General features: G+C 37.3%; 1 protein-coding gene across 1 annotated transcript in view; it reads right to left on the bottom strand.

Annotated features, from left to right (window-relative positions):
• The window catches only part of LOC139943973 (beta-1,3-N-acetylglucosaminyltransferase radical fringe-like), a 33,218-nt gene extending 21,205 nt beyond the window's left edge, over positions 1-12,013 (bottom strand). Inside the window, exons 1-6 of the mRNA XM_071940892.1 lie at positions 10,889-12,013; positions 6,822-6,870; positions 6,492-6,534; positions 5,277-5,336; positions 4,510-4,660; positions 3,383-3,504 (exon numbers count right to left, since the gene is read on the bottom strand). Of these exons, the coding sequence (XP_071796993.1) occupies positions 3,383-3,504; positions 4,510-4,660; positions 5,277-5,336; positions 6,492-6,534; positions 6,822-6,870; positions 10,889-11,362 (899 nt within the window). The 5' untranslated portion in view covers positions 11,363-12,013. The remainder of the gene's footprint in view (positions 1-3,382; positions 3,505-4,509; positions 4,661-5,276; positions 5,337-6,491; positions 6,535-6,821; positions 6,871-10,888) is intronic.
• Between the last annotated feature and the right edge of the window lie 2,707 nt (positions 12,014-14,720).

Here is a 14,720-nt window from a genome sequence, read left to right as displayed (position 1 = left end):
ATTGGGCCCAGGTCAGGGCCCAGGTCAGATCCCTTGGGTAAAACGTTGTCCTTTCTTTTCTAAAGGAATCCTTGTTCGACCAATCAGAACCCTGTTACCAAGGAAGTGGAGGTCACCCGGTTAAACTTTAGGAATGAGTGACTGGAGATTGACAATCAGAGGTTTACTGAATAAATACAATGGACTGGAATCAGTCAAGTTGGAAGATTATCTGATAACTAAACAATAATGTAACCAACTGTGACCTGTTACAAAAGCACCCCCAAAATTAACAAAAACACCCATGAACTGCTGGCCTTGTCATTTCAATTGAGTCTGTCCCTTCTGGGCCATTGAAGGACAGTTCCAATTAAACCAAACCCTTCAAAATCCAACTCCATGTTTTGTTTGATTCCCATCGACTGGGGACTGCACCAGTAAACTGATTATGCTTTACATGGGATCAGGCTTACCACCGTAATCAGAGTCCAACATTTTAGGTATTGAACTAGCACATGGTGTTGAATTTTGTTCAAATTGGACCCAAGTAAATAACCTTTAAAGACAGTGGACACTATTGGTAATTGTCAAAGACCAGTCTTCTCACTCGCTGTATAACAAACCTGTGAAAATTTGAGCTCAATCAGTCATCGAAGTTGCGAGAAAATAATGAAAGAAAAAACAGTTGTGTGCTTTCAGATGCTTGATTTCGAGACCTCAAATTCTAAAATTGAGGTACTGTCTCAAAATCAAATTCATGGAAAAGTACTTCTTTCTCGAAAACTACGTCACTTCAGAGGGAGCCGCTTCTCACAATGTTTTATATTATAACACCCCTTTCAAGTATTCTGCCTGCTCATTGGTTTAGAGCGCGTCACATGACAGTGTCGATTTGCCTTGCACTAGTCCGAAGACTAGCACACGGCATGCAGTACCCAGACGTCCAATGCGTGTACAAGGATGATAAATTAATAGTCTGTAACCATTTTGTATGATTGCACGACACTACATGCAGCACAGTCAAAGTGTTTGCAATTTGTACTCGCGTGGTCCGTGGATTGTAGCATTCAGGTCTGTAACTTAATAATAATAGTACAGTATTTAGAAATGTTTGGGGTGTTATAAAACAAATATTGACTGCTTTTACTCGTGCAATGGTTAAAAACTATGACTAGCTTCGCCTTGGGAAAATAGAACGCTCCCGGGGATCACCTCGGGAGTCATAGTTTTAACCACAGCACTCGAAGCAGTCAATATTTGTAAACTATCAACCTCTCCCCGTTACTCGTTACCAAGTTAGGTTTTATGCTGATAATTATGAAGTAAATACCAATAGTGTCCACTGCCTTTAAGAGTTACATGTAGATATTTAAAAAAAAAAAAAAATTGTTACTACATTTGCTGATATTGTACAAAATTATTTGTACAAAATCAATTGTAATGCAAAATCGATTACAAATTTCCCTGTGCTGCACTAGTCAGCAAATCTCATCTGTAAATCACAATTTCTCTCAGATATTCACAATTATTAACCCAACACCTCCCATCTATTGGCATCCCAATGAATGAACAGATACAGATAGATCATCAAACAATCACAGAATCACAACAAAACTATTGATCAGCGTCCGACAAAACTTCTAGAAGTGTGAAAAGCTCGAGCAGCTGTCCACACAGGGCTACGTGTGCTAGAACTAGAAGGCCTGGTATAGACGACACGTGCACACAATCAACCAAAGATTAAAAAGGATCGTTATGAATAAACAATAAGCACTAATTGTCAGATTGTTTACTCATTGCATAAGGGATGTCAACAACTGATCCAAACCACCTGTGAGAAAACAGGGATTTTGCTCTCTGTTGTTTCAAATTCTGAAATGTTGGTAAAACTGCATTGATGTTAACAAATGGTAAAAATAAATCAATAAACATAGATGCTTAAAGGGACACCTTGCCTTGCCATGGATTGGGCGCTTTTGACTATTAAAGCATTCATTATGCAGTGAATATGATTGGAAAGATAAGTAGAATATCATGATTCACTCAAATATCCAAGCACTAAACTTGGCGGTTTCCTTGTTACTTTATAAAAGAACTAACACCGCCCAAACCAAACTTTTGACTGCTCAAAATTATGGACCGTGTCACAATTTTGTTTTCATTTGTTAAGATACTCGAAGCATAATACAACAAATCAACACTTATCAATTCGCATTTGAAAAAGACTCTGCTATTTTCGAAGAGGACAGCATGAATATTTGTGTTGCATTTTAAGTGCAGGTAATTTTTTTGTATAAGCACTTTGCAATATTCATTCTTGGGTGTGTTTATTAAGGACATAAGGAAGATTTAAGCACGTTTCACACAAACAAGTACAGAATAAAGGTTAAAAATTCAAGAGTTTTGGGGTAAGTTAAAAATCAAATTACAACTTTTACAAATTGAATTTGAAATACCAAAACAAACTAAGATATTTCTCATCAAAGAACAACCACAAACTTTGGTCCTATTTAAAATCACCGATATTTATTTAAAGTTTTGGGGTCATAAAATACTAAGAAATAATCTTAGCAGTAGCCACAGACCCCGAGGAACCTTGAGTTGAGGTCAACCTTGGCCAGTCCCTCTCACCGATTCTAAAGTTTCCACAGAAACCCCAAAGTTGGTACAAAGTTTCCCACGTTAGCTTAACACACTCCACAAAGCAAACTGAAACGGCATGGGGCAAGGGAAATAAAGAAAAGGGCAGTTCACAGGCAAAAGGGAAGTGATTATCAGTCAAGCCTGGAGTGGGTTATTCTCACATTCTCACAGGATATTTACGCGTTTATAATACATGTTTTCTCTTCCATTCTTAAGCCGATAATGAGGTTTATTTTTCGCCTTAAGAAGAGCAGAGTTCATCAATATCAAACTATGTGTCTCATACAGGCTCAAGTCAATACTGTTTCTAAGCAGTTTCAACTATGGGCTCGTTCATTTGTGTCAGGGTGACAACCCCCTAGCCCCACCCCCAAAAGTAGCAGGTAACTAGTTACAAATGAAATACATTACATGGTAATTTGGCTTGTAACCTGTTTCTATTCAGCCAAACAAATCTGTGCTTAGCAATTCCTTTTGCTTACCAGCTTCATGAATTTGGGGCTCAGGTATGGAGTTCAAAAGTGAAAGGGAAAAAGGATATCTCAAAGTACAAGCCTTTGGAACCCTTTTTATAACTTATCCGCTTGGATTTTTGTTTGTTTTTTGTTTGTTTATTAAAAACATTCAAACATTGCAGCCAAAGGTTGAGTTGAGTTTAAAATACAGAGACTTATAAAAGTAGGTAATCTTAAAAATTATGAAACAAACAATTAAGAAATACAATCTTAAAGGATTGCCGAATGGCATTGATTTTGCTTACCTGGCATATGGGCTCATCTTAAGGGCCAGAGATCGACTGATGCACACTCCAGCTCCTCCAGTTCCAAACCAAAACTTTGTCGATCTCCATTTACTTTTTACCGGACCCTTCGTTACCATCCGCTGGAAAAAAACAAACACTCATTGAATAAAACAAAAATGTGAAATGTGCTCTTACAGTCCGCCCAGGCTCGGGCAAGATACGATCTAACAACTTGGCTTCACGTTCTATTTTCCTTTACAAACCACAAAGGGACCAGAAGCAATTTAGAGTCGTACTAAAGTGTATAGTCAAACAGCTCTATAACATAAAAACTCAAAACATTTTACAATCCACAAAATATTGTGTGGCAAAAGCTAGCAGTATTTCCTGTTTTTCAACAATTCTCCACAAATAATACTGAAAAACATTCTGGATATTATTTTAAATAGAAAACCCCAGAATGTTACTTTGGTTTCCACCCTTGGTGCTTTCTGGGTCCTGAAGTGGGGAAAAATCCACAGACTACGTGGATGGGATTTGAACCTACACCCCCACATTCCAGATGTCTCAACCGCTAGAACACTAACAAATAACTGATTGTTAGGTGCTTTTTAAGACAATTTGTGAAGGACCTAATGCAAAAGCCTCTAAGCGCATTTAGGGTAAAACAAAAAGCTTATTTACCAATTCACATATTTATTAAAGGGAACATATAACTTTGGTTTTTGGAGCCTTTGGATCATTTTAATCCTATATAAATGTAGATGTATACGATAAAAATAAATCCTGTGAACATTTTGTTTCAAAAGTTGAGGTTTTTTAGATATCCCCGAAAAAAAACACGATGGAAGAATAATCCTTTAATGGAATATACAATCTGATAATGGTATCAAACAAAACGATTCTCGATTATAATTTTCGGGATAGAAACTGAAATCTTTACCTGCTTCTTGATAACTACATCACTTCAGAGGAAGCCATTTCCCACAATGTTTTATACTACCAACCTCTCCCAATTACTCTTTACCAAGTAAGGTTTTCTGCAAATAATTATTTTGAGGTATTATCGATAGTGTTCACCGCCTTTAAATCAAATAAATATTTTAAAAGTTCCTTGAGGACCATCTTACGAGATCACATCTCACCTTGCTACCATCTCCTTTGTCGTTGGCAACTATCTCCGTTGCTGTGCTCGGTCGTCCAATATAAACATCTTTATCATGACGATATGATCGTAATAAGGAGACTAAATTCTCAACATTTAGGTAGTTATCGTCATCCAATGTACACCACCATCTTCAAGAAAAACAAATCACCAGAAGAAACATTACAAATAAGATTGTAGACCTGATGCTTCGAGGCATTGTCTTCTCCAGGAGAAAAATGTAAAATTTCATTTGGAACATTCAAGGGGCCACTAAGGTAAGACCAAGCCAATTCCTCCATTATAACAATAATAATACAGTATATTACAAGCATCCACCAATAAGGTGCTCCAGGCGCTTAAACAAAGATAGACACTTTTCAAGAGGTTTTTTTCAAGTTTTTATAAATTGTATGGCAAGTTCATGTAGAACCTTAAAAGGGTTTACAAGGTGCTACTGCATACTCAGCAGCCACTGCCAGAAACATTGATGTGAACCCCTTCTCTTAATGATAAGTGTACTGGGTTCTTTAACATGCATTATACAACACACAGGACCAACGGCTTTATAAATCCCATCCTAAGGACGAAGCAATAATGGTCAAGTGTCTTGCTAAAGAACACTAAAGAAGTGCTACAAGCAGGACTGGAACTCACACTCTTCTGACCTTGAGTTCGTTGTTAATGGTCAACTCAAAAAACACTTAATTCGGTCAAATAAAAAAAGCTCAAAATTTGTAAGCCAAACATTTAAATGATAACGATTACCTCTTTTTTGATTTCAAATACATTGAAAACATAGCGCCCATTTTGCAGCATAAACCTTGTCTGAAGAAGAAAAGGGAAACACAATAAAAACAACTGGAAATAAACAGTATTTTTATGATTAGGACCCAATTTTATGGAGCATCTTAAGCAGAAAATATTGCCAATAATATTTCTGCTGAGCAAAAATCAGCAGAATACAAGTCACAGACGGTACATGTGATATGATATTTTGGCTTGTACAGGTTACCTATTCTGTTAAGCAAGATTTTGTGCTTAGCTACTTATTTTGTGCCTAAGCAGTTCTATGAAATTGGGCCCAGAGTTTGAAATTAAGTTCCAAAACCTTACTACAGAGGAAATCAATCCGAAATCATTCTTAGAATTCAGTAACATCAATCCCTACCGGGTCCTAAATCTTTCTTGCCAGGGGCCTCTATCTAGAAAAGAGGAAACTACTTTGTAAGTCATTCTGAATTAAGGACATAAACTTTTTCAACTGATCCACAGTAAAACAAAAAAATTGGGGAGACCGCCAACATTAAAGCCAGATCTATACACAACTCAAATGGTAAAGCACCAGCTCATAAATCCGGAGGTCACAGGTTCAAGTCCTGCTGGAGTCAATTTGTTTTTGTTCAACCCAAAATTAATTTTAATTTTACCCGGTCAGTTTCCTTGATATAATAAATTTCTTTATAGCTATTTTACCAAAACAGGTAAATCACGTCTTTCTTGATTCATAAACATAAATGTCAAATCAGCAGTTAAAAGTATCCAAGTCCAAATCCTTTTTTTTTTTTTTTTTTTTAACCTTACGACTTTCCAAGATTTTATTGAGCCCCTCGATCATCATTCATTTGCCAGATTTGTTTTCACTCAAAAATCTCGACCCAGACGCACAAACAAGTCAACATACCAAACTCAAAATAGCTGAATAAACCAAACCTTAGGAGTCCTGGCACGGGGCATAACAAGTTGTTGTCATATTTCAGTTTTTATAAGGTGCGGAATTTGGCGATTGTGTTCAACAAAGAAGAGCTATAATCTGCAATCTTGAACTATGATTCTACACACAATGCTGAATTGAAGCAGTGAGATTAAACATAAACCATTTTTGTACTCGCACGCAAGATGAAGAAAACAAACAAATAATCATGACTAGTCCGTTTGGTTTCAAATAAAAACTGAAATTCTCTGCAAATCTAAATGTCTTACCTTGTATGCCGGTTGGCACAATGAGTGTTGATAAAGTGTCCATCTTAACACGAAAAGGACACGAGAAAAAAGGTTAGGAACTTAAAAGTAATTATTGTTTGTTTTTTTCAGGTTTTTTTTTCAATTTAATGCTGATTTATAGACACAAATGCAAAGAAAGATACAATAAAATTCACTGACAAAATTCATCATTAGTTCTGAGCACCCTACACAACCTATGAAGTTATGGTTTCAAATGGTGGGTCAAATTACTGAAAAAAACGTTATCAATAGTAGAAAGGTTGCTCTAAGAAATGTAGTTCCTATTAAAATTTGGTCTTTTATACTCACTTGTTTCCTTATAAAATTTGCTATCGTCTGCGTCTGTGAAAATGTAAGTCTGAAAAAGAGAAATAAAACAAGACATCTTCCAGTAACTTCCAAAAACTTTTGACAAAACATGTGGGTATTATCATGAACGCATACATCATGCAAGTAATTTTTCAGAAGGGAGAACTTTTCCTAAAATGTTGCTAACAAAATAATGCAGCTACCAATGTACACGTGCCTTCAAATAAAATCACTAGGTTACTTTATTTTTCTCCTATAGTTTCAGAAGTCTTCATCACATGTAAACGATTCAAGTCTACTTTAGAGACCATGCACTGAAGTTCAAGAAGGCCACAATTTGTGTTGCCCTGGTATTGTCCTTAGTGCCTCTATAATTTGTTACAGCTAAAGCCGTGTTCCCAGTGGGCTTTTTCTTCCGCTGCCATGCGGAACATTACCAGGACTGGCTTTCGTGTCCCAACTAAACTTGTATTCCGGAACGCTTGCATAAAATATGTGTTTTACAGCGCGGTCGCGGTAGGTTTACAGCATGAAGAATAGAATAAAAAAATGTTTTATTGTCACTTGTAAAAAATTATTTGTACAGTGAAATGCGCTTTGGTTTTACGCTCTAAATAATATGTTATATAAAATAAAAAAATAAAATAAATACATCTAAATGTAATATAAACATCTCTGAAAAGTATTACAATATACAGGCGAAATAAGAAAGATAAAAACAGTACAAAAGCAGCCCCCATTGGACTTTTTAGCGGCCCTGTTAAGTTACCGTGGCTGCGCAGAAGTCTCCTGCGACCTCTTTCGGCCTGTTAGTTTAAATTACGGTACTTCAACAACAACAAAACCGATGTAAACAAAACATTAAAGAGGTTTTTGGTAACGCCATGTTTATTGGCAAGTGCCTGTGCAAGAATACTCTTCCAGACTGTCAACTATGAAATGAGGGGGAAAATTAGTGGAGACGAGGTCCTAACTGGCCATTCAAAAAATGGCAGGGCCGTGGCTTAGAGATTAAAGGATCGAGACAAAAAGGTCCTTTTATCTTAAACTTGTATAAGATCACATTTTTTCATAACAGTTACACTCTCTAATGATGATGATAGTAGAAAACATCCTTTGAAACATTTCTGTCTAAAATGTTTTATTTAATGAGAAATAAATGAAACCAATTTCCTGTGTGGAGTTCATCGCTCAGTGAGCGTTTGATTAATTTTGTTTAAATCGATGCCATGCAAAATGTGTTATCAGTTTTTCACTATTTTCTTGTGTTAAAAGTTTCAATCTTAAACTTCAACAGGCTTGTCAGTTAATGTACGTATGTGGTGGATTACATAAAGTGCCTACACTGTCGGCAACTGTTTTGTTGGAAAAAACAATTCTGTAATGTTCCTTTAAATTTTTCCCCTTGATCTGACCTCAGTGAACCGATAGCAACCTCCAGATATTATTGACAAGTATTGTTTGGGATGAGCAACCATAATAATGTTCAATACACACAATCTGTCCTTGCATTGTATGCAAAGTTGACGACAGTGGTTAAAATAACACTTGATGCTCATTTCATTGTTGCTGCAATTTATTGAAAATCATGCATGCCTTCAGATTTATAACTACAGGGGACAATGAATTGGAGACCTTTAAACTGTGAGAGAGTGTGGTATAGAGGGGTCGATAATCAAAATATTGTGATATCTGTAGCCTTTTGCTATTAAGTTTGATGTATAGGAACTGAAAACAAATGTTCACCACCGTAAACAAAATGTAACTAGTGACTGAATCCAGCGCCAAGTCCCATGAATAACTTGTAAAAACCAAAACTTTTGTAAATCAAAACATCTGAAGGTTGTGACCTTTAAAGGTTGTTACAAATTATTATGCCCTGGATTGAGGAATTTCAACATAGGGTGTTTCAGGGTATACTACATGTTGGGCTCTAGAAAACTGCTTGTGTAGGCCTCTAGAAAACTGTTGTATTTTACTCATAGCAAAGGGACCTTTTTGGAACCATGAAGGAATTTAGCCAAGCTACAATATTAAGTTTAACCCTAACCCTTCCAAAGTCCAAAAGTAAGAAATTAAGTTGTGTAAGAAAATATTCTTAATTTTTTTTCAAGAAGCCGGGAGAACCCCTTAAAATTTTTTGAGTAGTTGGAACATTTAGCATCGGAGGCAGACTAGGCGAGGAATTATTGATGTAATGCAGCACACAGATAAAGTCTGGCATTTATCCAAAAGTCGATGATCAGGTGTAACATGATCACCACAAAGACCTTGCATCTAAAGTGCTTTTCACACGACAGCAATTTAACTGGGGTCCCTTGCTTAATTTTAGCATGGTCGTCAAATGTAGCAATTTTGACAAGATTTTGCAAGAGAACTTGGACAGTAGAATGGTTAAGTCCTTTCACACAGGTACATTTTGTAAAATAAAACTACAACCCTGCTACAATTTAGCAATTTAACAATTTTGATACATTGTAAATTGCTCTCAGTGAAAGGGGCTTCAATCAAAAACATGTGACAAATAGTTAGGTTTATCTTATTAACCCCCTCAACCATAACAAAATAATCTGTAAATATTTTGTGAGAATAAAATGTTTTTGTGCCAGTCAAGCACTTTGTTATGATTTGTTAAGGTTTGTTTGGGTTTAAATCAAAACTGTTTTTAGAACAGTTTATCAGTTTTGTTATTTCTTTTACTTCAACAATTTAATTTTCAGCTGAATGCTTGACTGGAAACTATACCTTTCGACAGTTTCAAAAATTGTTGTTCAGCCTTTTCTGTTTCAGGTCTGTGTTTTGGGTTGCAAGTAACCAGTTTTTCTTTAGACACAAATTGAGTTTGCTTTTCTGTAAATCAGTATTAAAGGCAGTGGACACTATTTATAATTACTCAAAATAATTATTACCATTAAACCTTACTTGGTAACGAGTAATGGGAAGAGGTTGATAGTAAAAAAACACTGTGAGAAACGGCTCCCTCTTTAGAATTTTGTGTCAGAAGGGTGTTTTTTCTGTTGTTATTATTATCTCGCAACTTTGACGACCTAATTGAGCTAAAATTTTCACAGGTTTGTTATTTGTGCATATGTTGAGATACACCAAGTGAGAAGACTGGTCTTTGACAGTTACCAATAGTGCCCAGTGTCTTTAAGGTTTTGATACCTTTTTGTAGAAATTGTTTTTGGCCATGGCATAAATCCCTGCTCATTGTGTATAAAGATGTTTGTAATATAAATTACCTGTGGAAGTTTCAGCTTCATTAGTTGTCAAGTTTTTGAGGAGAAAAAAAAAGCGAAAATTACAGAGCAATGTTTTCAGGAGAGTCCCATGAATCAGTTGTAAATGTAAATGCGTAAATGCTAAAAACATTTCTTTTTCAAAATTGTTTTTCTCATTTCTCAAAAACTGCAGCACCTCAGCAGGTATTTTCTTTTTTTGAAGAAAGCTTTTAAACCATGTAAGTTAAATGTAAATCTGGGGACGTTTGTAATTTGTGTTGTTAAAATGTACCCAAACCCTTTAAATGAAGTAGACCAATGAACTTAGCCATCAGTTAACGGGTGAATCAACCAAAAATTAAGGAAACCATCTGGAATATCGGAAAGGGGAGGGGAGGGGACATTAAAGGGAAGGTACACGTTTAGTAAGTACTCAAAACAAATATCAATCTCTCCCCATTACTCCATACCAAAAACTGCAGCACCTCAGCAGGTATTTTCTTTTTTTGAAGAAAGCTTTTAAACCATGTAAGTTAAATGTAAATCTGGGGACGTTTGTAATTTGTGTTGTTAAAATGTACCCAAACCCTTTAAATGAAGCAGACCAATGAACTTAGCCATCAGTTAACGGGTGAATCAACCAAAAATTAAGGAAACCATCTGAAATATCGGAAAGTGGAGGGGAGGGGACATTAAAGGGAAGGTACACGTTTGGTAATTACTCAAAACAAATATCAATCTCTCCCCATTACTCCATACCAAGAGAGGTTTTATGCTAATAATTATTATGAGTAATAATCAATAGTGTCCACTGCCTTTAAAACAATTACATGTAATTGGTCTTACCTGCGCTCGAACATCTGGACGTTCAAGCCATGTCTCGAAAAGAACCAGTAAGCGACTTTCGTGATACTTCTCCGTCGTTTTCAACCCGATAAAAATATCAGAAAGTTCTGTTGGCCTGAAATTGTTTTCTAAAGTACTGGAATCATTTGGAAGTAAAGCGTGTTTCACAAACTTTCTGGAACTGTTTGAAGTGTCGTCAAAGTTTGATTGTTCGGTGTCCGTCTCGTGCATCTGCCCTTCGCTGCTGAAGAAGATGTTACGGGGCCTCGCCCCTTTCTTGAAGAGGCGATGCCAGGAGTTGTCGTGGGCGGATTGAACTTTGGACGGAAGGTCTTCTGAGGAATCACTTGACGGGAAAAGTGACAGCGCAGCAAGAACGCACAGAGTCAAATAGGCTGCTCCGAAGATAACCGCCATTCTTTGTATTTTAGATTTGCACCTCCGAAGGGATGAGCAAATATACATGTCAACCATTCAGCTGCTTTGTGAGTTAAAGTACATGAAGACTTAACTAATTCACAGTTCATATCTTGAGGAGGTTCCTGAAATCTTAAACTCTCTCAAGGAAATGTGCATATTCTTCAAAAGTTCTTCATAAAAACGATCGATTGGGCATAACTTTTTAGATGAGTAAACATTTGCCCATAATATCGCAGACTTATGAGACCATACTGACCGTTGAAACTCGAGCTTCTAACCACCAAAACGCACAAACCATGGAGCAACACCAACCACCACCGCCACTATACCGCCACGACACCGCTCTGCATAGTCTCAGTGCCCGCTGGTCCACGTTATTGATTGATCTACATCACATCAGCAAGCAATGGTGACTCCATTTTCTTCCAAAACGGAACAGCACCCGAAGAAATCTTTTTAGAATTTCAATAAACTACTTGCCAAAACAAACAAGTCAACTACCAAGTTAACACAGTTCATTTCTCAGGTACATGCTGCCAACTGTGGGCAACTTTAAGAATCAAATCTCAGCTCAGAAGTGGGTTTTCTCATAGCCGAGTTGTGTGCTAACTCACGGCCTTTCATCCACTTTTCACAGAACCCAGTGGCTTGACGGACGTTCCACAACAAACTCGACCGACCACCTCCAGCTGAGTTTTTAGGAACCTGTTGCCCACAACAGGTCCAAAATGGTAATTTACATAATTGGTCTGCTAGAGGGGGCTATAACAGGGGTATCGGAAAGTTTTGGATATTTTCAAGAAAAAGTTCTGGATTTACGTGATCATCAGGCCCACAATTGAAACCTGGCTCTAAACAGTGATGAACATCGGTGTAAAAGCGGCAAAGGGGGTAGCGGGGAATTAACAGGTACTGTAAAGTGGTCAAACTTGGCCTTGAAACTTTATAAACTTGTGATAGGGCACATGCACAAACTGGTAGGCCCTACTGAACGTTGATTTGCATTATCTGACTGTTAGAGGGCGCTATAACGGGCACTGGAAAGTTCCCCGTCGATACTTCGCGTCACATAGCCCTCTCAGGGAAATGGATTTAAAATAATTATAATAAATATATTGTTATATTATTTTTATAATATTTTCTTTAGCATTCAAATAGCGCAAGCACCAATAACAGGATGGATAACAATATTTATATTGATAAAACTGTAAATTTTAACCATTAATAGTTTAGGAGCAAAAAATGTTAATACCATCGGTCCTTTCCGTTGGTGAGTTGTTTGCAACAGCTTTTTCTATTTTCTCATTAACTATACGAAATAAACGATACATAAAACACGCAAAAGGCAAGAGGGTAAAATCCTAAAACAAACAAAAAAACAGACAGAAAACACTGTAAAGATTGTGTTTTATATTTATGCACAGTGCGGAAGGGAAGCACTGGTAAACAACGCTGATTGACTACAACAAGTGTGGATATTGCGCACACGCCCTTTAAAGGTACTTAACTGGACACTATAGGTAATTACTCAATGTTGAGCATGAAAACTTGTCGGTAATGAGCAATGGTGAGCTGTTCACACAGCTCCCTCTGCGAAGTAAGGTAGTTTTTGAGAAAGAGTTAATTTCTCCAGGAGCCCTTGTTAGGTATCTGAAAGCACACATGTGGAACAGCATTGTTTTTCATACGTCATTATTTTTTGCAGTTTTGATGACCAATTGAGTCCAAATATTCGAAGGTCGGTTATTTTATGCATATGTTGTGATATACCAAGTGAGAATACTGGTCTTTGACAATTACCAATAGTGGCCAGTGCCATTAAACTGTATGGGTTGGTGCTTTATTCCAATCAGCCTGAAATGCATAAAAACTTGAACGAAAATACGTTCTTTTGCTATATAAAGGTAAACGAGTGTGAACGTCTTTAGGCTTGTGTTTTCAAGTACGTTCATAGGCCTAGTAGTTTTTCTACTTTGTTTATTACACACATACAATGTTCTAACTTTTTCTTTCACATCCAGATTATCTTATAAAACAAATAGAATACATGACCCAGAGCGGCAAATGAGCTTGTTTAAAAACATTTTAAAAACTAAAGTTTTAATTTTCCAGATGTTTCCCCAGCACCAATATTTTACCTTTAGTTTCAGCGATGGATTTTGTCAGTGTGGGTATAATGTATCACGTTTTTATGGTGGCCCTGAAGGGACATCGCATATCGCAAACGTGTGCGCATACGTATGCAATGTCGTGAAACAATTCGCAAATATGTGCGCACACGAATGCAATGTCGTGAAACAATTCGCGAATATGTGCGCACACGTATGCAATGTCGTAAAACAATTCGCAAATATGTGCGCACACGTATGCAATGTCGTGAAACAATTCGCGAATATGTGCGCACACGTATGCAATGTCGCGAAACAATTCGCGAATATGTGCGCACACGTCTGCGAATATTATTTGCGATGTCGTGAATTTTATTGCATACCATGTTGCATACCTTTGAATAAAATGTCTAATGATCTGGGGGGGGTTCTTTCCAACAGTGAGATAAGCGGTAGTCATTGCAACAGTAGTCTTTGTTGTGAGGCAAGCGAGGCGTGTGGTCTTCCTTGGCCTGGTGCCAAGTTCCTGGGTATACACATGCTTTACAGAGGGAGCCTGCTGTAGCGCCACAGTACTCCCTAGATCGGTAACAAATTATCCACAACTATGACATCATCCTAATGGTATGCAACATGGTATGCAATAAAATTCACGACATTGCAAAACAAATCGCACTCGTGTGCGCACATATTCACGATTTGGTTCACGAAATTGCATACGTGTGCGCACATATTCACGATTTGGTTCACGAGATTGCATACGTGTGCGCACATATTCGCGATTTGTTTCACGACATTGCATACGTGTGCGCACATATTCACGATTTGGTTCACGAAATTGCATACGTGTGCGCACATATTCACGATTTGGTTCACGAGATTGCATACGTGTGCGCACATATTCACGATTTGGTTCACGAGATTGCATACGTGTGCGCACATATTCGCGATTTGTTTCACGACATTGCATACGTGTGCGCACATATTCACGATTTGGTTCACGAGATTGCATACGTGTGCGCACATATTCGCGATTTGTTTCACGACATTGCATACGTGTGCGCACATATTCGCGAATTGTTTCACGACATTGCATACGTGTGCGCACACGTTTGCGTTATGCGATGTCCCTTCGGGGCCACCATACGTTTTGTAACCTCAAAATATTGTGGTTCTGCTTAATGGCACACACCAAAAAAAAAAAAAAACTCGGGGCCAAAGGCCAACTTCGTGACAACAATGTTCAAAGTAAACATAGCCTACATATAACAAGTTCGGTTCAGTAATTGAACACAACTTCAGAA

The sequence above is a fragment of the Asterias amurensis genome, chromosome 11 (genome assembly GCF_032118995.1).
Source record: "Asterias amurensis chromosome 11, ASM3211899v1".
NCBI lineage: Eukaryota > Metazoa > Echinodermata > Asteroidea > Forcipulatida > Asteriidae > Asterias > Asterias amurensis.
The sequence above is the reverse complement of the archived record's forward strand: the minus strand, read 5'-3'. Positions and strand labels throughout refer to the sequence as shown.